Source organism: Fusarium musae, chromosome 1 (assembly GCF_019915245.1).
Source record: "Fusarium musae strain F31 chromosome 1, whole genome shotgun sequence".
NCBI lineage: Eukaryota > Fungi > Ascomycota > Sordariomycetes > Hypocreales > Nectriaceae > Fusarium > Fusarium musae.
In genome coordinates this window covers 5,460,712-5,484,566 of record NC_058387.1, presented here as the reverse complement: position 1 = coordinate 5,484,566, position 23,855 = coordinate 5,460,712, and the positions used below count along the sequence as shown (strand labels likewise).

At 49.9% G+C, this 23,855-nt stretch overlaps 10 protein-coding genes across 10 annotated transcripts; 4 read left to right on the top strand and 6 right to left on the bottom strand.

The window, feature by feature from the left end:
• Positions 1-122: 122 nt before the first annotated feature.
• J7337_001646 (uncharacterized protein) lies at positions 123-2,833 on the bottom strand (the record flags this gene model as incomplete). The annotated part of the gene is made up of 4 exons (XM_044819383.1): positions 123-1,883; positions 1,934-2,676; positions 2,724-2,772; positions 2,822-2,833. 4 exons carry the CDS (start codon positions 2,831-2,833, stop codon positions 123-125), a joined length of 2,565 nt encoding a protein of 854 aa, XP_044687085.1.
• Positions 2,834-3,666: 833 nt separating this feature from the next.
• Positions 3,667-4,246, bottom strand: J7337_001645 (uncharacterized protein; the record flags this gene model as incomplete). The annotated part of the gene is made up of 5 exons (XM_044819382.1): positions 3,667-3,676; positions 3,725-3,774; positions 3,825-3,887; positions 3,937-4,101; positions 4,193-4,246. 5 exons carry the CDS (start codon positions 4,244-4,246, stop codon positions 3,667-3,669), a joined length of 342 nt encoding a protein of 113 aa, XP_044687084.1.
• A 1,700-nt stretch (positions 4,247-5,946) lies between these two features.
• On the bottom strand, positions 5,947-7,356 carry J7337_001644 (uncharacterized protein; the record flags this gene model as incomplete). Its single annotated transcript, XM_044819381.1, has 2 exons — positions 5,947-6,933; positions 7,021-7,356. The coding sequence occupies 2 exons, from the start codon at positions 7,354-7,356 to the stop codon at positions 5,947-5,949; spliced, it is 1,323 nt and encodes a 440-aa protein (XP_044687083.1).
• A 2,941-nt stretch (positions 7,357-10,297) lies between these two features.
• On the bottom strand, positions 10,298-10,621 carry J7337_001643 (uncharacterized protein; the record flags this gene model as incomplete). The annotated part of the gene is made up of 1 exon (XM_044819380.1): positions 10,298-10,621. The coding sequence occupies one exon, from the start codon at positions 10,619-10,621 to the stop codon at positions 10,298-10,300; it is 324 nt and encodes a 107-aa protein (XP_044687082.1).
• Positions 10,622-10,631: 10 nt separating this feature from the next.
• On the top strand, positions 10,632-12,509 carry J7337_001642 (uncharacterized protein; the record flags this gene model as incomplete). Its single annotated transcript, XM_044819379.1, has 1 exon — positions 10,632-12,509. The coding sequence occupies one exon, from the start codon at positions 10,632-10,634 to the stop codon at positions 12,507-12,509; it is 1,878 nt and encodes a 625-aa protein (XP_044687081.1).
• An 812-nt stretch (positions 12,510-13,321) lies between these two features.
• J7337_001641 (uncharacterized protein) lies at positions 13,322-14,767 on the bottom strand (the record flags this gene model as incomplete). The annotated part of the gene is made up of 1 exon (XM_044819378.1): positions 13,322-14,767. The coding sequence occupies one exon, from the start codon at positions 14,765-14,767 to the stop codon at positions 13,322-13,324; it is 1,446 nt and encodes a 481-aa protein (XP_044687080.1).
• A 1,373-nt stretch (positions 14,768-16,140) lies between these two features.
• Positions 16,141-17,026, top strand: J7337_001640 (uncharacterized protein; the record flags this gene model as incomplete). Its single annotated transcript, XM_044819377.1, has 2 exons — positions 16,141-16,927; positions 16,992-17,026. The coding sequence occupies 2 exons, from the start codon at positions 16,141-16,143 to the stop codon at positions 17,024-17,026; spliced, it is 822 nt and encodes a 273-aa protein (XP_044687079.1).
• A 447-nt stretch (positions 17,027-17,473) lies between these two features.
• J7337_001639 (uncharacterized protein) lies at positions 17,474-18,710 on the top strand (the record flags this gene model as incomplete). Its single annotated transcript, XM_044819376.1, has 2 exons — positions 17,474-17,542; positions 17,589-18,710. 2 exons carry the CDS (start codon positions 17,474-17,476, stop codon positions 18,708-18,710), a joined length of 1,191 nt encoding a protein of 396 aa, XP_044687078.1.
• Positions 18,711-18,992: 282 nt separating this feature from the next.
• J7337_001638 (uncharacterized protein) lies at positions 18,993-20,484 on the bottom strand (the record flags this gene model as incomplete). The annotated part of the gene is made up of 3 exons (XM_044819375.1): positions 18,993-19,113; positions 19,164-20,226; positions 20,289-20,484. 3 exons carry the CDS (start codon positions 20,482-20,484, stop codon positions 18,993-18,995), a joined length of 1,380 nt encoding a protein of 459 aa, XP_044687077.1.
• A 683-nt stretch (positions 20,485-21,167) lies between these two features.
• Positions 21,168-23,855, top strand: J7337_001637 (uncharacterized protein; the record flags this gene model as incomplete). Its single annotated transcript, XM_044819374.1, has 2 exons — positions 21,168-22,185; positions 22,234-23,855. 2 exons carry the CDS (start codon positions 21,168-21,170, stop codon positions 23,853-23,855), a joined length of 2,640 nt encoding a protein of 879 aa, XP_044687076.1.

Here is a 23,855-nt window from a genome sequence, read left to right as displayed (position 1 = left end):
TCTACCCTAACTGTTATACAATCTCCGACTCTTTCTCTTTCATCAGTTATACGGCCATCGGCTCTTCTAACATCACTTTGATTCCTTCCAACCAGCCTATCACTGGACTCGTGCAGACTGTTCTAATTTTGCGTTGATTCTTGTGTTGTTTGCTGTCCTTCCACCACTGAGGGTTCAGGAACTGCCGGGGCATCGATAGCAGGAGCCTCAACAATGGGAGGCTCAACAGTAGGCTCCTCTGTCTTCACCTCTTCAGTCTTAACTTCCTCAGTAACCATGGGCTCATCAACTGGCTCAGCTGGTGCCTCAGGTATTAATGCTGATTCAGGAGGAACATCAGCCGCCGGCTCTGTGACTGGTTCCGCAATAGGGCCTGCCAGTGTTTCCGCAGGACGCTCAGTAGTAGATTCAGGAGCGGCCTCAGTGATAGGGTCCGCAGCGGTTTCAGGGGCAGATTCAGCAGTAGGCTCAGCGATAAGCTCGGACATGTGCTCAGAGACAGGTTCAGCAGCTGGCTCAATGACAGCCTCTGCAGGAACCTCTGCAGGCACCTCGGCAACAGGCTCTGGCACCGATTCAGGTGCAGGTTCAGCTGACGCTGATGCTTTTTGCTTCATACTCTCGATCTCTGCATGCTGCTCATCAAGTTTGTCCATCAAGCTGGAAAGCAAATTAGGCGATTCCTCACGAAGAACTTCTTCAGCTGCAGGAGGAGCTGACTCTTCCTTGATCTCGGGTTGAGGCGGTGTAGGCTCCTTGATCTCCTCTGTGGCGGGTTCTTGAGGGGCCTCTTCCATAGTGGAATCTTGCACAGTGGTTTCAGCGGGCGGTTCAGGTGGAGGATCAACAACTGATGGAGCCACTGCTGGGACATCTGTGATATCAGAGATAGGAGCAGTGATAGAGGCTGAATCATCGGGCTTGATACTATCCTCTGTCAAACCAGTTTCAGTTGTTATCAGAGGTGGTCGCTGCGAAATTGCCTCCTCGCCAGCCTGGATATCTGTTGAAGGCTTGACTTCACTGCCGGGCCCTGAAGCACCAGGCTCCCCAGAGCTTCCGGGAGGTGTGGTGGCAATGTTGCCAACCTCTTCAGGTGGAGGAGGTAATAGTGCCTCGCTGTCGGTCGGCTCCAACATTGGAACGTCGCGATCAGCCGCAACCTCAGGAGCCTCTCCGACAATGGTAGACGGAGGCTCGGCTATAGTCGAGTCCGCAGGTTCGGCAGCAGATGCGGTTGCCAGTTGTGGTCCTGGCCCAAAGGGAGCATCTATAGCTGCCTTCAGGAGCTGTTCCTCCGCTGAAACATGGGGTTCATCATCCTTGGCGGGTGGCTCTAGCGATGCTCGGGCAAGGTTCTCCTCAGTCAGTTCAGGCTCCGCGGGCTTTTCATCTCCCGCAAAAGGCGCATCTATCGCCGCCTTCAACAATTGCTCCTGATCCACCTCCTTGGTAGGTGAAGGCATAACCACGTTCTTAAGGGGGCTGCCTTCCAGTCTGGATCCACTAGGTGTGAGGGTTGTTGGGGGTGCCAGACTCATAGGGTTCGGTGGCACAGACACGGGCGCAGATGAATCGGTTTGCATGAAAGTATCAGACTCCTCTTTTTCAAAAGGAGTTGGGAGAGTCGCCGGTGCTGGCTCTGGTGCAGGCGGTGGAACGGGCGCTGCCTCAGTGGCTGTCGTGGGGGTCGCGTCTGTCATCTCGTGGTCTTGTGACTTGTTGTTTTCACCATTTGCTTGACTCTCCGCAGCTGGTGTTGCCTCTCCCTCTTCACCCTCGTCGCCTTCGTCATCATCCCCATCTTCATCGTCATCGTCGTCATCTGCATCCGGCATTGGACTGTCCTGATTGGCAGAGTCTTCACGTTCCTGTTTGATAGCCTATGAAAAATTAGCGATGGAGAACAGCACATCCACAGCTTCCAACGTACAGCTTCTGCAGGGTTCTCGGGTTTAATTGGAACAGCGGGCACAACACCATCTGCTGCAGCGACAGGCGCCGCCGCCGGAGCACCAACATCAGGAAGAGGGTTCTTGATCTTCTTCTTTCCTCGGCCAGGACCAGCCTTAGCCTTTCTCTTCGGTGGTGGCGGCCTTCGTCGGTTGGGAACGGGAGTCGTAGCAAGTGGTTCAGAGCCAGCAACAGGTGCTTGTTCAATCCGTGTCGAAACAATTTCGCCCTGGACTTGTTGGCCATCAGATAGAGTAACCTCTTCTGTATATGGGTTTCCGGCGGCATCGATTCTCCTGACAGTCGCCCTTGTAACTGTCGGTCCTTGAACCTTCTCTTCCACCGTCCGACTGGCGATCGTTACGGTGTTCTTCTGCCGTTTCGCGAGATGTGATGTACCAGGTGTATCGGTATTACGAGGCAACTGCTTCCATACTTTCACGCTGAAACCTCGAGCGCTTGCATCATCTTCCTTCTTCTCTGGCTTCTCAAGAGCTGCGTCAGCATCGGCCTCCTCCTCCTCAGCTGGCGCAGGCCGTTTATATAGTCTTCCGGATCGCGCAGCCGCCAGAAGTTCCTGACTATGGGCCGGCAGTAGATGCGAGTCTTTTGGCATGCCGTGAGGTAAATCGATCGACCAGATATCATTCTGCTGAGTCTGTTCCTGCTGTTGCGGCGGCGCAACCTTTATCCATTCTTGTCGCCATTGTCGCACGGGAAGACCTTGGGTCAGTTAGTACGCGTCGTAGCGTGCGATCGGTATTTCGTACCTTCGAAGTCATCGTGCTCGGCATATCCTGATCTGTTGGCGCGTCGCGTCTATACTAATTAGTCGATGGTTGCACAAGGGAAGCAGTGATTCACTCACTCCTGGCGCCATCGCGGCTGACTTAGTGCGGCGACTCCTAGGATACTATAGCGATGATTTCAAGCTTTATTTTAACGTCGATTGAATTGCGCTGTGGTCTCGTAATAATGTCGCCGTTGCAGCTTGGTTTACGAGGCTGAGTCGCGAGTCGCGATGGGCTGTCGAAGGTTGCTAGTTGGCCAATTGAAATTAGTGAGGCCCGCTGACGTAATCCAACATCGAAAGAATTGAAGATGGTGGCCACTGAGATATAAATTAAGAGATGTAAACATGCAAATATATACTATTTGGTCAAAGCAGCGATTGCGCCATTGAGGCAGAAAGATCTTATATGATTTTGACATCTAAAATAATGTCCTGCTATAAAAGCCTCACTGTTCAAAACTTTATATTATAAAGTTGAACGGCCAATGGTCTCTCTGAGCCTGATGAAATAAGATTAACGGCAAACATATTATACATAGGGAGACGAAAGGCTGTCTGTCAATTGACATAAACTCAATGGACGCCGTCATTTTCGAAGGCAGGAAATCTCAGTGGATGGGGTGCCCCAGGCACTGCTGTAAAATGCTACTAAGCTTGGAAACATGCATGCAGGCTCACAGCATGTCAGGAACCAAAAGATTAAGAGCCAAATATAATCAGAATTGAGATTCGCCATCTAGTATTCGAGCCGCATTGCCCATTCTCCAGTACCTCGAGACACCCCCTGGGCTCGCTGACGCCGTTGAACCTTTGTGGTATCCGATACATATACATTTATCCCCGTAACCATGCTACTGTACACACGAGTTGTCTCTTTTATCCTTTATCCAGTCGTTTCGAGATCGTTATGGTCAAATCGTTTAGTCGTAACTAGGTTTGTTAGTAGTGAATGGCGGCGATAGCAGCTTTTTTACATACCCCTGCTCCTTCTGCCTCAAAATCTCTTGATTGTTGCCCGTCTGCTTGCCCTGATACAGAGGTTAGTATGCTAGATGTGGTCTCAATGAGCCTGACTTACCGAGATTCCACCCTCAACAACTAACCGGTCGAGTTGGTAGAACTGGCTGATGACTGTTTGGCGCTGATTTCTGTCAGCACTTCCCCCTCCCGATGGTATCGTTACCACGCACCTTCAAGCTTTGAAGCTCCTTGATCCCATGCTGCACCAACTCCTGCACCTTTCGGCTATCCTGCTCGCCCTGATGCTCCCGGAAAGCATCTCTCGTCCGTCGCTTCGCATACTCTCGGAAGTTGTACGCAGCGAACTGCGAGCCTTGCCGTAATAATTGGCGGTACTAGTCAAAATCCCCATCAGCAATTGTCGATATCAAGAGTGCACGGCGATCTCTGCAAATTTCGGCGGCCGCAATGAGGGGCAGGACTCACGAGTGATCGGACTTGTTGCGGCATGTCGCCTTTGAGGGTACCAACGACAGACATTTGTTGTATGTTGCAGTTTTGGGGAAATCGACAAGACTAGATTGTAGATTCGCGACGGCTTAGAAGTATCCGATGATGCAAGGCATTTGACGCTGCGAGCTCGGTGTTAGTCGGCGCGGAGAAATTTGCCGCTCCGGCCGGCCTTTCCGCTAATGGAATTCGTACTGTAGTTACCTACCATATATCGGCACCGAGCACAGTGCTTAACAGGCGATTGCTATTCGGCATCATGCTCCGTAGATTTCGGTGTATTATCAATCATTACGACGTGCATTTATGATAGAGCTATTGGCAAATCTTTAAGGAAATTATATTAGTAGACGTCATTTTTACAAGTGATATGCTTACCGGAGAGCCTTGTATCATGGTTACGTATGCCAATAATCCGGGATATTGAACAATATGTAGTATATAGAAGGAAACATTGTCAATTATCTGAGGTGACTCTGCTACCCTAGAGCACCGATATTTCACTCGAGTTTGGAAGCATGCGGGCATGGGTCACTGTCTCCTACACGAGAGAAACAAATACCCCGGCTCCTATTTGTTCAGTAGGAAATAACTGAGGCTGAACTATCTATCATTCAATGAATTCCTTGTGGATGTAGGGAACTCGGAACATGACTTCAAATCCACTTCACCAACACTTACAAGACACGCCCTTTGGAGTAGCGTAGAACCTACGCAACTCACAAAAGCAATTCCATTCGTGTAACATCATATTAGTCTTAAACCCTGAAGCTGAAAACATCTCTCCTTGCAGCGGGTTCTTGATCATGTCCGAGAGCAACTGCAAGCAATGGGCTAGAACACAGAATACAAGCATGGAAACAGGACCGCAGTGATGATCCCTTCTCTCGCGCGTGTTGTCTCGGGCTTAGGAGCCGTTTCTGTCGGATGGACTATTCCGCATCGTGGCGGTCGGGAGGTACGATAACAAGACATCCATATGCAAGGGAATAAGAATGAACTAATGTCAAAAGCATCATCAGTTGCATAGAACGAAAAAGTTTCAATTTGGATGACGATAATGTTATGATCAATCAGAAAACCTCAGCTGGGCCAGTATCGGGTAGTGTCATTTCCCCAGCAAATACGACTGCAAGTCCCTCCCGATATGGTCAAGTTTATTTAAACGACAAGCCCGTTTATCGGATCTGGCTGACGCTTTTACCTAGAGAAGTGACAGATGTTACACTCGCAGAGCGTGTCGGAATCCCTTGCATGAAAATCCAAGACTAGCGCCCACAGCATTTATCATCTGCATTAGAGAATCCCTTGCGTTAAACAAGAAACGAAACTGAAATGCAGCCACACTTTGCTGCAAGAACTTTTTCACTGAGATGCACGTTACTCCGAACCGGTGCGATGCAACTCCAGGTGCGGGTTATGGCAGCCACCACGAATTCAGTTCTCCAAACAGGGAAGTCAAGTTGAGAATGCTTCTCCCAGAGAATGTGAGTTGTGACACATGTGCAACATGCTGTACGCTTTGACATATTTCTCGGGAGGACCAGCTTGGAAGGAGAACAGTGAACGAGGCCAGCAACGTGAGTTGTACGACTTGTTACATAGGACATGCTAGAGCGCTGAGGCTGAGAAAAGAGGCGGGAAGCAACATGAACTAATCCGAAACGAGGTTCGACTGTGGACGGTTTATGCGTGCTCTCAGGAGATTACACATTAGAGTATTTGGGAGGCTAACTGCTGTAAGGGTGTGCGCTTGCGGCAGATATCCAACTAATCGGGTCTTGGAGTAGGTTGCAGCTGTTTATGATGGCCCGGAACTGTGCGTCCTGTCTAGCAAGTTCGTCATCTTGTTGAGTCTCTGATGGATTTGTTACAGATGAAATTGCTGCCTCAAGAGTTTCCGATGGGATCCCATTGGTCTCGAGCAGCTGGTCAAGCTTTGTATGCTCCCCCAGATCCGTGGTAAGCTGGGCCGTAAAGTTGTACCGCTTTAGGCTCTGGTTTGGTTTCACAATGGATACCGTCTTTGTTGGTTGCTCAGTTGATAGCGGAGGTATGAAACACAGGTTGGTGACAGAAGCATTTAGATTCGCAACGTCTGTAGAGTGGCCGTTTTCGGCCAGACTCCACCGTAGAATCTTGCCCTTGGTGTGTCCGGACAATATCGAAGTGCCGTCATATGTAAGAGCAAGGCATGATGGCTGTCCGACTTCTGGATCCGAAACAGCAAGCGGGGTGTTGATTTGCACGACAATAGACGGCAGCTCTGTGCTGCGGGAACCAAGTAACGGCTTGCCACCACCGAATAGCTCGACAAGGTAGACAGCACCGGCCTCAGAAGACACGAATAGTGCCCTGGCACTTGGGTCTAGACGGGCGCAGAGAGGGAAGGCTGGGAAGAGCAGTGTACGGAGAAGCTGGCCTGTCTGGTAGTTCCAGATGATGCATGTCTTGTCCTTACTGGCGGACACGCATATGCTAGTTTCCGGGTTGGTGCCAGGACCGACAGTTAGACTTGTGATAGCACCACGATGGTTAGAGAGGGTTAAATCAGGCTCTTGCTCCGCCTGAGCATCGAGCTCCAAAAGTCGTGATATTGACCAAACGTTGATGTTTGAGTCATCAGAACCAGACAGAATGTGATATGGCGTCACGGCCAAGCAAGAAACAGCTTGAACATGGCAAGGTGGTGTTGACACTAGCCGGCCTGTACATGTCTATATCACTTGTCAGTATTAATATTCGACGATAGTATCACGCGTATAAGGTAGCACTCGCAACGGCGTGAGTGAGACTGAACTAACCTCCCAGAGAAATAGTCTGCCCTCTGTAGAGCCCACGACTAACACCTGACCAGCGAGTGCCAAGCTGCGGATCCTCTCAGGGAACGGCACGAGAGCCTCCTGGTTGCCGCGTATACGCGAGTAGACGTGGACATGCGCCTTCTGGTCTTGTGCCGCAAAAATATGAGACTCACTGACGGCTAGACCGTTGACAGGGGTGGAACTCTTCTTGAAAGATGCCTTGATGGTGTGGGATGGTGTGAGGGAGTGAGAGTAGATGCCGACGTCCTTGGAAATAGCTGTGTTGGCAGCGAGAGGAGGACCGCAGATGGTCGAAACGAACTCTTGGGTCAGCATTGTCTTTGGCTGGCGTTGACGAATGTCTTTTTCGGATTTAATGAGATAGCCTTCACTAAGAGCACTCTGCTGGGCTTTCGACTAAGGAATGTTTGTTGGCCCAAAGTCGTGGTAATGGTTGCTGGAAAGCGCCCGAGAAGCCGGGATCAGCCAATTCACAAAGACAGTTGGTCCTAAATCCCGCAATGGACCATGCGTTTGGGAGACTGGAAGTGTTGTAGAAGAAGCAAACAAAGACTGTACTTGTGGTGGTGTACGGATAGACTGAAGTGAAATAGCGAGCAGAGCCAACAGGCACTTACAACTGCACCTAAAAAATCTAGGTGGTGTTGTATATCTGACCAATCAGAGCTCGTCTTTCACTTTTTTCCAATGGCTTTTTTTTCTCTTCGTATTGTGAAGGGTCCAGGTTGGCCCAGGTCTAGGAACTTTTTCAAGATTAGACTAAGACGAGACGAGAGGAGACCTCTGATGAATCATGAAGGAGATCTGATGTCTCTGAAATGGTCGAAGCAAAATTGCTGGAATCGTTGCAGAAAGAAGTTTTCTTCGTCTTTGTTTGCCTGGTCGAAGCACAAGCTTTGACCCTTTCTTTGCTTTTCATCTGTAGCCGCAAAGTTTTGATTGCTTTTTTGGTGGATCCCCTCGGGTCGGTTCTCTTTTGCGCCAAAAGCAGCCGCGGGCGGTAAGCGCCTGATTTGAGCAGATGGATGAGATTAGCGCGGTGGACAGTGCACGAGTCCCCTAGAAATGTCACCTTGATCCATAATTCAGGTACCGTCAGCGATTCATAGATCCAATTCTCCGACTTCAGCTTGGATATTGGCAATATTGGCTGTAGCTTAAATTGATTTCGATTACTCCGTAAAGATGTATCGAATTGTTGTAATTGAGCCTAGATCAACGCCAGTTATGAGAAGTTAGAAGTATTGGCTGGTTTAGCTCCACTGTCTTACCTACCACCCAGTAACTTACAGGTGTTTCCTCTGAATCTGCACTGAAGCTCTTCAAAACAGTCCCTGCCCTGCCTGTGTCAAACTTATTAATTGCTTTTTGCTTCTCGCATCATCATCGACCATCTTCTCGCTTCTCCCTCAATGATTGTCATCACTCCCTTGCTTACAGATGCTCCACTGTAATTCCATGTCTTGCCGACCGTTACGGCAGCGAATGGTCATTTTTTCTTGTTCTTACTTCTCTTCTTCTCACTGAGACTTAGCCTGCGGGCACTTGTCACCAGACTAACCCCCATTGTCAACCGGGTGATGAATTCAGGTTTGATCATCAAATTGACATCAACAACAGTTCGAGAGAGCCACGTTTACCTCATTCGATCTCCTGCATGAAAACACATGGCCTAGGCTTGAAAGTGATATCACATCTCGCCCAAATCATCTCATCTCGTCACCTTTCGCTTCTGGCACGTGCAGACGAGAACCATGTGGTGACCGATAAGCGTAACGCATACACGCATACCTGACCCAGTTCTAATGATCTCCCTTACATCTGCGGACCACGGACCCTCTCACACCACCCTGTCTGCCTGTCAAGTCTGTCATAATCTGATCCTGGCCTGCTTGGGTTCTCCGCATCTCCATTGTTCCCCTGGCTATTTCTCATTATCGTCTCCCTGCTTCCAGATCCGAGTCTTTCCCGGCGGAATCGCGTATGAACGGCAGCTTGGAGGAGAGCTCTGCTCTAGTTCTCTCGACCATTTTGAGGCCGAGACCTGACAATGGGGATCAGAGTTTAGCTTGCATACCAGTCTTTCGTTTCAGCCACGATGCCATCACAACAATGCTGCTAGAGTGGCCAAGGTGCTTACTGATGGACTATGATCGCGTCCGGTGATGCTTTGCGACCGGGGAGAACAGTTCTAATTATTCCCGGGTGATGCACCAGCACTAACCACTAACTCACCCGCCTCGAGGATCTAATCCTCTCACTGACGCAAAACTGTCTGTCCCATGGTGTGGACGAGTTCAATGCCCAGCCGCTATCTGCGCCCTTGTTAATAATGTCTTGGCACACTGGAACACCATGTCCAGTGCTGCTCTGTCTCGACGCTAATTGGAATTCAGTTGCCTTTCCTTACTGATGGCAGCTTCAAGTGAAAGCTCTGTCTTGGCGCCCATTCAGCTTCCCCGGCCCTGCATAGTTGCCGTTCGCGGACAGTAGCTCGCGGCATTTTCCCGCTTGAGCTTTTTGTGAGAGCCGTAGGCATGTTCGCGTTCTCCAAGTGGAGATGCGATGTGATATCTAGACATGTCACAGCAGATTCCAGCAACCAGCCTGCATCCCGAGATGGAGGTAACAATGCAATGCTCGTGGGCAACACAGACAGACAACTCCCTTCTTGTCCTCCCTTGCGCTTCGTCCTTGGTTTCTTTCGTCCAAGGATCAGCAGCTTCCAAACCTTGAGGTCAAAAAGAGTCAAGGCCCATTAGAGCCCGTCCGCGGCGCTTGGTGATGGTCTATAGCCTATACGAACCCACCTGTCTTGGTCTGTCTTGATTTGTTTTGCTTTTTCGCGGCGCGACCATTGCCTCCCCGACGGCGCCACTCAGATTCCCACCTCATTCCTGTCGTCAGGGCGTGGCCGTTAGTTACATTCATCTCTTCCGCTACCAGTGCCAGTGCCAACGCCAGTCCCGATGCCAGTATCACGTCCTTGGTTACCTGGCCTGTGCTATGTGCAACTGCAACAGACCCCGCCCATCCATTCTTTGACTTGCCCACTGCAGGCCAATTTCTCGCTTCCATCCCATGTCTCTCGACGTTTACATACAGTACGTACTTTCTATGTACATGGTCTCGTCGATCTAATAGACTCATAAGCCCCTGCCTCCCTCGATCGACGGTGTCTCGCCCTGCATGTCCACTTCTGGCCACTCTTATATCCACTATTCCCTGATGACTTGCTATTGAGTTCCAGTCCGAGTCAAATCACATAAGTGTCGTGGTGCCCTTTGAGATCGTCCTCCTCTAAACGCCAAGGCAGTGAGTCACGTTGATTCGTGGTCTGTTCTTGTTGTTGGGCCTTGTTCGTCCCTGCATCAGCCTCCATGTCTGTGCTCGCTCCTCGGATTCCAGTGGCCATATACTTATACAGACAAGATCCAAATTCGCGCGAGGCTTCACCTTCGCCCTCAGCACCATCGCCTCCTTCGAAAAGACGTTCAGTCTCGAGCATGACAGGCTTGCTGCCGTTTGCATTACCAGCTCCCCGCTCAGAGACACCAAGTATTCTCGACAAAGAAGTCATTGACGACATGATGGATTGTTTTCCCGAGGTGCTGGTCAGAGATCTGGAAAGATCGAGCTCAGTGTTCATGGCTAAGAGCATGACTGCTGGCATGCCATCCGCTCCCGTCTGGTTTGCAGAGGACCAGACCACTCATGGTATAATGGGACCAAGTCGAATCATTACTTCCCCATATCAATCCGGATCCGTGCGAGTACAGAATTTAGGGTCTATAGAAGAGCGGCAGTCAATGGTGTCTTTTCTTGAACACCGTGGGCAAGGTGTTGATGAGATCGAATCTGACGAGGAGTCCGAATCATTATCAGAGTCCTCTGAAGCCATTGAGGTGCCTTCTATCAAGTTACGCGAGCAGTCCATTGTCACAACAGCGACATCTCTCACATCGGCCAGTGGAAACCCACCATCGCCCAAGGATCTCATGTCACCCACACGAAATCAAGAATACAGTTGGATTGATGTTGATTCTGACGATGATGATGAGCCTGAGCCTCAAAGTCGGGAGCAGTTGACCACGCCAGAAGAGACCGCTGCTTTATCACCACGACCTCCTACACCCCCAAACACCGAGCCTACCTTTGATATCACTGTCATGATGGAGGCGCCCAAACCTCGGCTTCACAGAGTCTGCTCCTACATTGACGAGTCTCCCAAACAGAGCAAACACAAAAGACAATTCTCTGTAAAATCCATGGACGCGCCAACAATTCCCCCCAGAAAAACGTCCCTCACAAGTGCGACGGATTCATTGGACACAACTCCTCGGATCGTAATACCCAGCTTTGATTCGCGGATGGGCCCGGACAGTCAAGGTTACACTAAGCAGTTACCCTCTTACAACCAGCGCTTTCGCGATGAGACCGACAACAACACAATCCTTCTCAAATCAGACTTTGGATCAATTGAGCTAGAAATCGAGGACGAAGACACATTCATGGATCACTGTCCACCTCCCCCACCACTGTCACGACCTGACACAGTTTATATCGAACAAACTCCACCTCCATCACCACTACCCACTGTCGAATCTTGGCTAGATGACTCCAGTCCTCCATGTCTGCCTCAAATTCCCGTTGACGACTTGGCAAAGGCCGTGCCACTGCCACCTGATATTATTGAAACACTACGAGTCTCAATTGCTTGCTTCCCAGAAACGATGCTCTTGTCATCTAGCTTGACAACAGAAACAATCCGCGCCTACTCGAAGAAAGTTCGGCAGCCTTCAGTCGACGCTTGGTCTGAGCCAGCCAACGACTCATCGACACTGCACCCACGAAAGTCAATTTGGAAGAAGGTTGTCTCACATGGTCGCGACTCAACTAGCACCAGACGTCAGCGGTTACACTCGTATGAGAGCAACACACATTCGGGCGCCGCCGCATCTCCAGTGCCCTGGGCCTCGCTGCGACATGTGTTTTCCGGCTGCTCAGATTACATCTGTGACGCGCTGTATGCGCACATCGTCGCCTACAACTACGTTTCACGAGTTCCCCGCAACCAGCCATTAGGACAGCGAGCGTCGACCTCGGACTCAAAACAGCAGGGTGAGAACATCCCCAAGAAGGCTGCATCGCTTCTAGGCCTAGGCGCAACTCAGCTCAACCCCTCACCTAGTGTTGGTCGGTTCGCCAAGAAGTTCAGTGCTCCCCTGACAGTCATGGGATTCGGCAAGGAGGAAACATCTACAGCAACTGTTCAAGACAATGCGACACGAAACATCGAATCAGGTCTTCTTCGCTGTATCTCTAGGCTAGTGGCTACAGCCAGGATGATCTCTGAAGGAGGTGCTGGGGAGGAGAGATTAATGGACACGGAGCCGCCACAGGAGGTCGACATGATTTTTGTGAGGAGTATATGTGAGATCGTCAGACTATCAGAGGAGACATCATGAAGCCTGGTCATTGAAGCAGCACAAACCCCCGGGGCACTGACCCAAAGCGCTCTTTTCAGCAGCCTTTTTTTATTATGTTGATATATGGGAATGGTGTTAATGGTTGTATACCCTGATTGACAGGTTGGGACTTTTTTACTCGGCCTGTGGACCAACGAACTCGAGATAATGCAGTCACGTCGACTCTGAATTGAAACATTACCACTACAAAATCTTACTTAGTACTCCCCTGCTATTGTCAGCCAAGTAACATCTGACTGTTTCAGCCCTTCCACCAACACTCTCATCTCCCCGTTAACGTTGCACCGAGGCCATGGATAACTGCCTCGCCAAGACCGTCATCCCAGACCAAGGGATAAGAGGCTTGAAGCTATCGAGGATAACAAACTCGCGGGATAACGAGGCTTTCCGAACTACCAACAAAGCTACACTAATATTTTTTTTTAAAGTTCCTCGTACGGGCGCTGGTCCCTGATTTATCTGAAGGGGGAGTTTATTCAGGCTGAGCTATGGCGTTTTAGATCGTGGAGCCAGATGGTTCCCGGAGCTAACAGTCTTACTAGGGGGAGCTATAACCGACTACTATCTTAGCTCGGATCGAGAAAAAAGGTCATGGTACTGTAGTATTCGTCTCTTCGGGCCCGAGGCTTGCCGTGATTTGAAATGTGTCATGAGACGACGCCAAGAGATCTAGGGATTTGTGTGTGTGTGTGTGTGTGTGTGTGTGTGTGTGTGATACATGCCCGAAGGAAGTCGGTATTTGTATTGATTGTGGGAGAGTTTTTCTCTCCTTTTTCTTCTTAAATCAATGACTATGACCAATTCACCGAATATACAGCCAAGGGTCCTTTGTCGTCGCCAAATAGCTCATCGTACCACTTCGCAGCGTGACCTGGCTTCTGACACACAGCGTCCCAGTCTATAGGCGTGAAGTTTGGTTCGATTGGAGAGAATACGTGGGGGCTTCTCAGCTTATCTTCTTGCGGCGAATCATACGAGATCTTATTTCCTCCAAGATCGACGTTTGCAAGTGTGATGGGTGAGGAGGTTGATTGGAGACGCTGGGTGATGAGATGGCGGAGGTGAGGATGGTACCACATCTTGTGCCACCAGTTCTTGAGTCTGAAGCCTTTAAGCCCGTTTATGTAGGCGTTATGATGGATTGCTATTGGAGTTGTGCCGAAGAAGAAGTCTGTGTAGAGGGGGATAGTACCCCAGTTTGTGGAAGAGAGGAGTTTGTCTTTTATGTTGCGTAGTTCGGATGGTATACCGTGAATGCGGATATCCCCTGGAACACCGGCTTTTTGAGATTCTTCGCGGATGTTGGTCTCGTTGGAGAGATTGACAAAGTATCCGTCTTCTTCGGACGAACATGTTGGTGGTGCCGTGGTGAAGTTGTAGTCTAGACCGATACCGAACTCGAATCGTTTTCCAAGGAGGGCCGCGTCTGCGATATCACGAACTGCACGATCGAGCGAACTTCTGTCATCGAACGCAGTAGATCTATTCCACGAGGCTCCAACATGTCTCATCCACTCGCGCCAAATCTCCTGGTCCCCGATAACCTCTCCAATAAGCGCCTGGTCACTCCAAAGTTGACGACCTTTCATGGCCACTGCATCAATTTTTTCTTTGGATCTTTTTAGAACATCTCTCAATGCTCCCATAGATCCCATGATAAGACCGCTGTTCACACATCGTGGCCGGACCTTTTTGTACTTGCGCGCTGGATCGAAAGACCATGGGACTTTATCTGTGTCTTGTCCATACATGTCTTTCGGCATAGGCGATTCAGGCCAATGCTCATAGTGAGGATCAGACCCAGAATAGGAGTCTGGAAAACAATCTTTTGCTGTAGTGACGATTATGTCTTGGCGAGGTGGTGGTATAGGAAAGTCAGTGTCAATGCCGAGATCTTTCCACTGTTTGCGTATCCTTGCATCAGCTTCACTGTTAAGACGATGATATCGTTCTAGCAAAACAGAAGGCGGAAGTTGAAACCACATATCATAGGCATCGACCAGCACCGCTACATCGTCATGGCCTACATCGTCGCTTTTCGATTCAAGAAGTGTTTCGATAGCGGCAAGGAGACTTTCGAGCTTGGCGATGTGGCTGCCTGCAAAGTGCCATGCAGGTCGATTGTATTCACGCTTCCAGTTTAGGAGAATGGGCATTGGATAACCCATCGCGACGGCGGACATTATGGTCTTGCAGAGGTTGATGTGCGGTGAGTCTGCGGGCATGAAGAGACGCATGCGACGGGATGCGCTTGGTTTGGAGGATCGTTGAGGGACTGCGAGAGCTTTGAGATCTTTGACGGTGAGAGTTGATAAATCATGATGGCTGGGAAGAATATGATTTGGTGGTTGAGAAAGCTGATGTTGTTAGTTGAGTTGGTGATGGTGAAGTTTGGTTGACTTACAAGTCCCGTATATGTTATCCAAGAGGCAAGAATGAATGTGAGGGTGATGACTATCCACCTGAAGCTTTTTAGGTATCGCGGTATGAACCATGAGGGCTTCAACTGAGCCAGAACAGGGTGGGCTGACTGGGCAGATGGAAACGAAGCATCTTCAGGGTCAGCATTTGGGGCTCTTCTCATCCTGGAGGACGAGCGATGTGATATTGAAGACGAGTTCATTGAATCACCTTGATCATGTTGATGGGAGTGCTATAATCATCTTGGACAATAGAATCTAAGACCCTCGTGATACATGATCGTCATCTTATCTCTTCTCTTTCGTCTCTCATGATACTGTAGTCTACCTTATCTAGGTATCATGACTCTAGCCTCTGTAATCCATCATGAACCCACTATCGACCGCAGATCTTTAGCGTTGAATCAATATCAATCAATACGCTACAGCCAATCACTCGGCATCGTGCCCTTGGTTGCAGCCCCACGTGGTCCGACAAGAGGCTCTACATCAGCTTCCTCTTCCATCCAATCTCCGTACGTCATTTTACGCTGGTGATGAATTGATTCGTGACAAGATGCTCTATATTCCTTATGCAAGCAAGGTATTAGAGTCATGGCCTCTCGTATTTATCCGCGCGCGGTGTTTGGGCCTCCGTAAACCGTATTCGGCCAAGGCGAAGGGATAAATAAGCTTACATTACATTTATTGACTTTAAAGTATCGGTTAATTTGTTCTTTGTTGAAAAGCCTCTTTTTTCCCCTTCGATTCTTTATTCTTAATCTTTCATGGGGAATTCGAGTGATGGAGTTTAATACGAATGCTCAGAGGAGCTCGAGGTTGAGTCTCACAATGCTAACGTACCTCGGGTTCGCGATTCTCGGTAATTTTGACTGTCTTCACATGAAGCATCAACTGACCACTCACTTTCAGGCCTCGTGAATGCGATTGTGCCCTTCATCGTACACTCAGCAAATTATCTCATCATTCCTTATCCGCGATGGATCGTTCTTCTCATCGAGACTCTTCCAGCTCTGGCGACGAAGCTGTTAATGCCACATGTTCTTCACCGTGTTCCCTACTGGATGCGTCCTCTCACTATTGGAGCGGGTTGGATCATAGTGGCCATCGTCACAAACGTCACGCCGCCTAATATTGCACCGCCACTTCGAATCTTGACATCAGTTTTGGCATCGATATCCGCTGCTGCAATGGAAGTTTCGTTTCTGGGAATGTTACGATATTACGGCCGTGTTGGACTCGCGGGATGGGGCGCTGGCGTTGGAGCTGGGGCTGTGTTTTGCGCAATCCTACCCTTTGTCTTGACTGTTTGGCTCGAGTCCTTTTTACGGGACTTTATTGACTGCATTTATGCACTTACAGGTGCCATGCTCGTGGCATTCTTTGTCGTCCTCCCAGGCGCACCCGTCAACTATCCTCACGCGCAACAAGAAGTGTCAAAGGTGGATGTCGAGGATGCTTCTCTGCTAGCCCAGGATCCCGTTGAGCAGCTCTCACGCATGCTCAGCACGAGAAACCGACTCAATCTTACTAAAGCCATGATTCGACCATTCATGATGCCTTTGTTCGGAGCATTTGCTATTCAGGCTTTGGCATACCCAGGCATAGCTCGAGCCTTGCCTCTTCCTACATCGTACACGTCCTTCTTCTCTTACTTCACCACCTACGGCCTTGCTTTCCAGCTCGGCAACTTTATCTCCCGAACGCACACGCTTCTCTTCCGACCCACCAGTACCAAGGCCGCTTTTACCATAATCGGAGCTTCGACATTCATCTTGCTCGCCAACTCGACCTTTCTGATCTTCTCAGCAGAAGTCCTTGTTGGATTACTGGCTTTCGGGGCCGGTCTTGGCGGAGGAGCAGTCTATATGACTATTTTCGACCGAGCGCTGCAAGATAAGTCTTTCGAGTCGGGAATCAATTTGGAATTTGGTCTTCAGATAGTGGGCGTCGGCGAGACTACTGGTGTTATTGTTGGTGGGTTGCTGGGCGTGATGCTCGAGAGTCTGATGTGTAGAGGCACATTTACAACTACAAAAAGATGGTGCCACACAAGTCATTGATGAGAAGGAATAAAGACGTTAGAAATGGCCTGGATAGTAAGATTTATGATTGAATGAACAATTAAATTCCATTAGAATTGCATCCATCTGACAGTCATCGCGAGCCAGGGCTCAATAGGCCGAGATCATGTCCTTCTAATCACGCATTCATATTCTCTAGTCTAAAAAACAATGTTCTTTGGTTAGATAGAATTTCTTGGCATATACTGTTCGTTTCGTTCAAGGAGAGCATTCTTGAACCTCATTCGTCAGCTTCACCTATACCCATGAGGGGATTAGCCATAAGCACAGCCACCTCACTATATCCCAGGCTTCAGCTATAACCTCAACTCTTATACCATCTCATCAATCCCCTTCATTTTGCATGAAATCGAATTCACTTATCTCATGACTATCATCCATTGTCATCGCCCTTCAACACAGCTACCGTTGCCCTTGTTGACTGGCATTCCCTGCCATCATGATGAAACGAAGGACTCACAACAAGTCTCGACACGGCTGTCGAAACTGCAAAAAGCGCCATGTCAAAGTACATACCCTCACCAAATTTCAGAATAAATGATTGACCCTCTCAGTGTGACGAGGGAGGCCCTCCTTGCACCAACTGTCTAGCCCGCAATTTAGAAGGCTGCTCATATCTCACCGAGCCACCAACCCAACTCCCAGCAACAGAGACCAGACGCAGAATAGAACTTGAACTCATGCACCGCTGGACATCATCAAGCTACAAAAGCCTGGCGAGTATCCCTGAGGATAACCAATGGCTACAAGAAGACATGGCTAGCTGGGCCCTTAAACACGAATATCTCCTACAAGGCATGTTTGCCTTCTCAGCTCTCCAAGTCGCGCTCTGCGGCGGTGCTGTGGTCGTTGAAGAAGACTATGACACTTATTACGCCAAGTTGGCGGTGGAGTACTACGATAAAGCAAGCCGCTCGTTCAGAGCACAGCTTGAGAACGTCAACTCTGAGAATGCCCAGAAGATCTTCATGTTCTCCTTCCTTGCTGTTGCTGTTAACATGGCTCTCGGCCAATGCAGTGCTTTCGAAGAACTTCACGAGGGTGTTTTGGAACGCATGGTCACATTGTGGGAGCTTCTCATGGGAAATGCCTCTATCGCCAATCAGCACTTCGACGCTTTGATATCAGGAGCTTTATCACGATCTACAGAGGCTCTAATGTTACGGACACAACTTCAGACTGAGACGCCTACATCTTTGAGCAAAGAAACTGAGGAAGCTCTGGAGAGTCTAAGCACTATCATCAACAAAGCCTGCGAAGCACCGTCTGGTTCAACTCCCCACAACCAGTCCGAAGCCAGCGTCCGAATCAGCTCTTACCGCACCAGCTTCTCCGCCATACAAACGTGTTTCGTTCAAGATTCCAAAGATGTATTCAAAGGAATGGCTATAGGGTTTCCAGCTCTTGCAGGACGAGAGTTTGGGCTAGCGCTCAAGAGTTCGGATCCAGTTGCTTTGCTTCTTATGGTGTTCTGGGGAGTGCAGCTTGACACGTTGGGCAAGATCGCTTGGTGGGTTGGTACGTTTGGTAAGAAGATGGTGAACGAAGTCTCGGAGATGCTGTGGGAACCCGATCCTGAATTTGAAGTTATGACTATGTCGGAGTGGCGAGAGTGTATCACTTGGGCGAGAACGGAGGTTGGTCTGACACCCATCGTCGAGACTACAGACGAGTAATGATTTATGGCTGCATTTTGCATGTGTAGAACTATGCGGCGTGAGGTTTGGAATGGACTCACTACTTATTCAGCTTGTTTGTAGGCTACGCAGATACCCAACTCAGTTTAACACCATTTTCTGTGATTGAGCGGCGTTCAGATCTAAACCAGCATTACAGCATAACCGATTGGTCTCAGATAATCCAAGCTTGCGCTGTTTCCCGTCTCTTTTCTGGTGCTTATGCGGCCCTCCCTTAATCAAATCGGCAATGTTTGCCTGGTATCTTGGTCTATTTTCTCCTTATTCCTTGCCCCATCGAGAAGTTTCGTCGCCCTCCTTCCACTCGCGCTCGACATAACCAAGCTCCTGCTTGACCTTCTCCACAGTCTCCTTGTCGCCCGTGTTCTTCCCGATGTTGTCACTATAGCGGGTCAGTTGATAATATTGCGAATCTAGATACGGAGCACTCACCTGATCTTGACAGCTGGGCGGCCTGCCGCCGAGCTGATCTTGATGACAATGTTCAGAGGCACTGACTTTTTGCCAGTCGTGAGGTGCACAAAGTCGTTGGTAAGGTATGTTCCCACACCAAATGTTGGCTGGAAGCCAAGGTCCTCAGCAATCTTTTTATACTCGAGACACCTCTCAATGTTCAGCGAGTCAGAGAAGACAATCAGCTTCTTGTCGGTAATACCCTGTTTATCGTAGAACTCTTTCATCCACTTGGTGTACTCTGCAGGGTCGCCAGAATCTTGACGAATACCAGCAAAAGTCTCCGCATATGTCTTCATGGTTCCGTCAGCCTTCTTGAAGGTCTCTGCTGGGAAGCCACCCTCGATAGTTTGCACAGGCTGGGTGAAAGCTCGCAGAAACTCTTGAGTTCCAAAGGTGTCGGTCAAAGCAATACCGAGCTTGTTACCGAAACAAGCTACCCAGTGTCGCAGCGCAACCTCAGTAGCAGACCTGTAGTCACCGATAATAGCGGCAACACCCATGAACCACTCGTGGGCGACAGTTCCTACGGGAGGTATGTTGAAGCGCATAGCGAGATGGACGTTACTGGTTCCAGAGAGCTTGCCAGGGAATCCCTTCTTCTCAGCTTCTTTGGAAGCTTGCACCAATCCTCGGAATACAAGGGCCTGGGTGTGGTAGTCGCGACGTCTTCGTGTGCCGAACTCGGATGTGATGCATCCTGCCTCTAATAACTTGAGTCCCTTCTCAAATGCCTGCTTTTCTTGGCCCTCATAGTTCCAGTCTGTGTCCATGAACTTGAAGTACGCCTCGGATGTAAGAGCAAGCATGGGGATTTCGTAGAGGATCGTGTCAACCCAAGTGCCCTTGATCTGTATATCGACGTCGCCTTCAATGGAGTCATCTCCATTATCCTCTCCGACGGGAGTGAAGGTAGCAACAACTTGTTCTCGGGGGCTAAGTCGGAATTCCTTGAGGAAGTTGAGGTAGTCGTCGGAGAGGTAGTCGCAATGCTTCTTGAGGAAGAGGTATTCGTCGGTAGAAAGAGAAATGTTTCCGAGCTCTGTCCATCAAGGTTATTGTCTGAAATTTGGGGGTGGGATCACCAAAAACTGTGTTTCATACTTCGAATTTGCTCTTCGAGCCACTTGAAGGCGGTACGCGACAGCTTCTTGTCTGGAGTTCGGTTGGTGTAGGCGTATGTCACAGGCACATCTTTGAAGAACTTGAAGACGGCACATTGCATCGTCAACTTGTATAGATCAGTGTCGAGGAAGGAGATGACGCCCTCCGGGAAGGGCGAGGAGCTGTTGAAATCCATGACGGGGCTTGTGCGTGTTGTAATGACGAAGTCGAAGTCGGGGGAGAATTTCTTTCTCTTCTATAGTTGGGGCCTTATAGAGCTTGGAGAGCAGAGTTCGGGGATGCTGAAGTAAACCGAGGAAATCGAGGATAACGCGGCTCGGAAGAACGTGGACTAAGGACGAGGAAGATACTGAAAAGACAGGACCATATACGACTTCTGTGTTGTCGGTTCGCTGTAGGTTACGACGTTTGCGAATTTGTGAGGTTCCGTTGAGTCATGAGAAGAGGTCTAAAAACGACGGAAATGTGACGCATTCAGAAGAGATCTAGAATAGAATAGCACGAACGAACCCACAGAAGAAGGGAAGCAGAGGGGTATGCTCTGAGGGAAGGTGAGGGGTTGGTCGCGGCTGCCATAGTGGATCATTGAGGGGCACTAAGAGCGCTATGACCACACCTTATTTTTCTTTTCTTTTCTTTCCAAAGAAAAAAATTTGGTCGAGTTCGCGAGGCTAGCATTCATTTTTCTTCCTGAACTGGATCTCTTCTACGCCTGGCCACGCGGCGTCAGGTTAACGTATCTATTTCTATTCGCGCAACAATTCTGAGCCGATTCTCGTATCTCAGCGAGTTAATACCCTAATTCCGAATTATCACGCGACCGAGGACTCTTTTCAGAGCCCAGAAACCGCCGTTGCAATGGATATCCATCGATGTCGATTCGTTCCATACAAGCCTTCAGCCATTAACGCCATAGCCTTCTCACACCCCAAGACGCGCTCAGCAGTACAGGCAAATCTTGCGCGACTCGCTATTGGACGAGCTAATGGCGACATCGAAATCTGGAACCCTACGAATGGCTCTTGGAACCAGGAGCTCATCATTCCAGGCGGTAAAGATCGAAGCGTTGATGGACTTGTCTGGGTCAACGAGCCTGATCAGGAGCTTGCCGATGGGCGTATTAGCGCTGGAAAGTCCCGCCTGTTCAGCATAGGTTATACTTCCACAGTCACCGAATGGGATCTTGAGACAGGAAGGCCAAGGAGACATGCTAGCGGTCAACATGGTGATATCTGGTGCATGGCTGCTCAACCTGCTGGATCCGACAAGGACACTCTCGGCGCCGATCTTCAAGATCCCACCAAGCTTATTGCTGGTACAATCGATGGCGAGCTTGTCATGTACTCCATCGAGGACGATGATCTGCGATTCCAACGAGTTCTCGTACGATCGCCTACCAAGAAGGCTCAGATGGTCAGCATCACCTTCCAGTCGCGCAGGGTCGCCATCGTCGGCTGCTCCGATAGCACTATTCGAGCGTACGATATCACAAAGGGCCACATGCTTCGTAGGATGACGCTGGGCTCCGATCTCGTTGGTGGCTCTAAAGACATCATTGTCTGGTCTGTCAAATGTCTGCCAAACGGCAATATTGTTTCAGGCGATTCAACTGGCCAGGTTTGCATCTGGGATGGCAAGACATATACACAATCGCAGCGCATTCAGAGCCACAAGCAAGATGTCTTGAGTCTCGCGATAAGTGCTGACGGCACATCCATCCTTAGCGGAGGCATGGACCGACGAACAATTCTGTACAAGCAGAACAATGGTGCTGGGTCTCGATGGGCCAAAGTTTGGGGCCGAAGGTACCACGACCACGATGTCAAGTCTATGGCTTCTTTTGAGAGTGGTAGAATCAGTGTTATTGTCTCAGGAGGTTAGACAAGTTCTCTATATCGCTAAACTCTAGCTAACTCGGATACAGGACCTGATGCTAACCCTGTGGTGGTTCCCCTAAAGGAGATGGGACGTGAAAACCACCGTATGATGCCCAGCTTGCCTCAACAGGCTCCTCTATTGAGTGCGCCCAAGGCTCGATTTGTTGTCAGTTGGTGGGACAGGGAGATTCACATCTGGCTTCTCCGAAAATCAGCCAACGACATGTTCAACAGCGCAGGCGACGAAGTCGACATCAATCAGAACCGCAAACTTATCAAAACTATTGTCGTCAAGGGAGATTCCAATATTACTTCCGCAACTATTGATGATGAGGGTTCCCTTCTGATTGTTGCTACTGCTATCGACGTCAAGGCTTTCAGATTAGAACACCAAGATCCTATCAAGCCTTCCGACGTCAAGGTCTCTTCTTCCGAGCTTCCTTCGAAGCTTGCAGGTGTGGGCGCCATTAAGGTGCAGCTCTCACCTAACGCGCAATGGCTCTGCGCGATTCAGGAAGGCTCTCGCATTGTCATGGCCGCACTCGACCCCGTCAGCCCCAGAACATCTCTCATCTTCTCACCCCGTGTACAAAGACTCACACGCTTACGACGTAAAATCCCACGCTATATTCTCAATGGAGGTCTTGGCAGTTACGACAGGACCATTACACATGTCGCTTTCTCTCCAGACTCCAGGATGCTCGCTGCATCTGACATCGCGGGCTACATTGACACCTGGATTCTGAGCGATGGTGAGAAGGCCAAGCCCGAGGATGACGCGTCTTCCTCAAGTGAGAGTGACTCTTCAGACGAAGAAGAGGAGCAGTCATCGCAGGGCATTGAGAAGTGGGTTCGTAACCCCAATGCTAAACTACTACCCAAACTTCATTCTGCAGCTACGGTTCTGTCCTTCTCAGCGGATGTCCCTCGGACCAAGATCTCTCCTAGAGCTTCGCCTGATGGAATAAATGGCTCATCCGATCATGTGGACGACTACACCCTCCTCGCTATCACCTCGTCGTGGCACCTTCTTACTTTCCACCCTCTCCAAGGTTCCCTCACACCCTGGTCTCGACGTCATGCCCGAAAAGACCTACCCGCTCCCGTCCAGGATCTCCTCGACCTAGCCAAGGGTGTCTTCTGGCAAGGCTCTCGTGCTTGGATCTATGGTGTCTCGTTCCTCCTCATGTTGGACTTGGCTCAGGACCTGCCCAAGCCTGTAGATGGCGAGATTGCTGAATCCACTGCCCCGGGAAAGCAGGGCCTTAAGCGCAAGAGAACAGGACCCTCAACCGGAGCAGGAGGCAGAATGGAGGTAGGTGCCATCGCACCCTCGCAAATTCGCAAGCATACAGCTGGTCAGTGGGATGACATCGACATGGAGGATGCCCCCCGACCCGAGGACGCCAATAGCGACGATGAAGCGGATCAGCCTGAAGGTGAACTCGCCCAGCTACGGAACCGTCGTGAAGTGGGCAAAGATCTCGAAGTTGCCGAGACTGGCGGTGAACGCAAGAGCTGGTGGATGACTTTCAAGTACAGACCCATCTTCGGTGTCGTCCCTCTCAGCACCGCAAGCCAGCCTTTCGAGATTGCCCTGGTGGAGAGACCAACATGGGATGTGGACATGCCCGAGAGCTACTTCAGCGTTGAGCAGTGGAGGAAGTAA